Source organism: Myotis davidii, unplaced genomic scaffold (assembly GCF_000327345.1).
Source record: "Myotis davidii unplaced genomic scaffold, ASM32734v1 scaffold2214, whole genome shotgun sequence".
Classification (NCBI taxonomy): domain Eukaryota; kingdom Metazoa; phylum Chordata; class Mammalia; order Chiroptera; family Vespertilionidae; genus Myotis; species Myotis davidii.
The window spans coordinates 87,798-89,614 of record NW_006285803.1 but is presented as its reverse complement, the minus strand read 5'-3'; the positions used below and the strand labels follow the sequence as shown (position 1 = coordinate 89,614).

The 1,817-nt window shown below is 38.3% G+C and overlaps 1 protein-coding gene across 1 annotated transcript in view; it reads right to left on the bottom strand.

Moving 5' to 3' along the window:
- Positions 1 to 270: 270 nt before the first annotated feature.
- LOC102772549 (oligophrenin-1) overlaps positions 271 to 1,817 on the bottom strand; it is a gene marked incomplete at both ends in the record, with an annotated part of 59,022 nt that continues 57,475 nt past the window's right edge. The window contains 2 exons of the mRNA XM_006756903.1: positions 271 to 338; positions 871 to 904. Coding sequence (XP_006756966.1) covers positions 271 to 338; positions 871 to 904 — 102 coding nt within the window. The remainder of the gene's footprint in view (positions 339 to 870; positions 905 to 1,817) is intronic.

The following is a 1,817-nucleotide window of genomic DNA, read 5'->3' as shown; positions in this document are numbered from 1 at the left end:
AGTATTTAGGAATACTTTTAAAAAGCCATCTAAAGCTCTTTCTCTTAAAAAAGCCAGAAGCCACAAATTCTCCAAATATGTTTGTGTACCACTGGTTTGGAAATCACCGAAATTATACAAATTGTGTCTAGTGTTCAGTGTTTATAAACAGTGTTTATTCCAGAAATGGGTCCTGAACAATTGATTACATTAATGCTACTTTTGAGAAATTGCCCCAGGATAAATTCACATTGGCTATATTCAAACACTGCCAAGCCTATGGTCCATTACCTTACCTTTTGTCTCAATGACATTGATGCACTTTCTAACAAACTTGAAGCCCACTTCATTCAGCTCCACTGTTTCAAGCAAAGGAAAGCAGAGTTAGATGTTGATGTACACAAGCTTCACCTACCAAGCATTCAGTTATCATGCTAAGAGACTGCAGAGAGAGAACTAGGGGTTTGGTTGGTCATATCCAATCACCCTTAACTGGAAAGGTCCTTTGCATGGGTGGGGGGGTTAGAGTTTTTACTCTTTATAACACAAAATGCTTTTACTTAGCCCTCTGCATTATGTCTGCTTTAGGCATGAACAACAACAAATGTGAAATGTTATACTGGAAATGCACACAATTTCTCTATGTGTCTAGAACAAGAAGGATATAATGTGTTTCTTTATATCACTACTGCTCTTCCCACCATAAATAAGATAAAGTGACTTCCTCAATGGACACTTTTTTTTTTCAAAATAGGTATGAATATCATTCCACACAGTGGCATCCATAAACATACACACTTGCATCAATATTACATATCATTGGCGACAACATTTATTATGAATAAGACAGCTTGCAGTTTATAACATCAGTAGATCAGAAATTTGACTCACTTTCTTCCTGTTTTGTTATGGGGCTGTGGTAGATCTACAAAAGAAGAGAAACAGAAAGATCCATGGCTATTGTGAATCACTATAGGCAAATAAAATTCAATCAAAACCATTAACAACTCTAACAAGAAGGAAAAGTGGGCTAAACAGAATCATCTTTGTCTAGATCTTTAGGAAACAGCTGAAATAATCCCTGAAGATTACATTGGATTTCACACTGCACACTGCAACTAAAGTTATGGCCCTCTTAGACATTTACTTAGGTAAAGCTTGGAGGGTTTTTCCAATGGAGTAAGAGAGCATAAGAGAAAGGAAGTGGATTTCTCATGCATACCTGGATAATGGGCATGTGATGGTAAAATGTAAACATTCCCAATACCAACCTCTCTGTCCCCCAAGACTGGTTAATAGGTGTTTCCTTTGGAAAGACAAGCGTCCAACTGAAAGAGATCCATGAACTGACCAAGATTTTTCTGCATCATCTTGAAGTATACATTTTAATAGCTATAAAAAGACCAAAGTCTAGCCCTGGTTCTGTTTCTTCCTCATTATGAAATCTAGGGCATGTTCTTTTCATTCTCTAGACTTCAAAATTCACATATCTAAAATGATCAGAATTGGAGATGTTCCTTCAAGCCTACCGGCCATATAGGCCCCACAAAATCATTTGGTCTGGCCCTGCCAAGACATTAAGGGTGAGTTAATTAAATGTTTGGCCAAATATTACAGGCTAATAGTTGACAAGATAATTTTGTATGGCCCCTGAATGATGTTATAAATATCCAATGGCCCTTGGCAGAAAAAAAGGTTCCCCATCCCTGCTTTAGAGCCAGAGGCTTCCAGGCACCCTACCTGCCTGGTCTCTATCCATCATCCATCCCGAAACTGATTTGGGAGCTAATTGTCCCTCTGCTATCGAGTTTGGGTGGCAGTGTGGGGTTTTTGGTCTC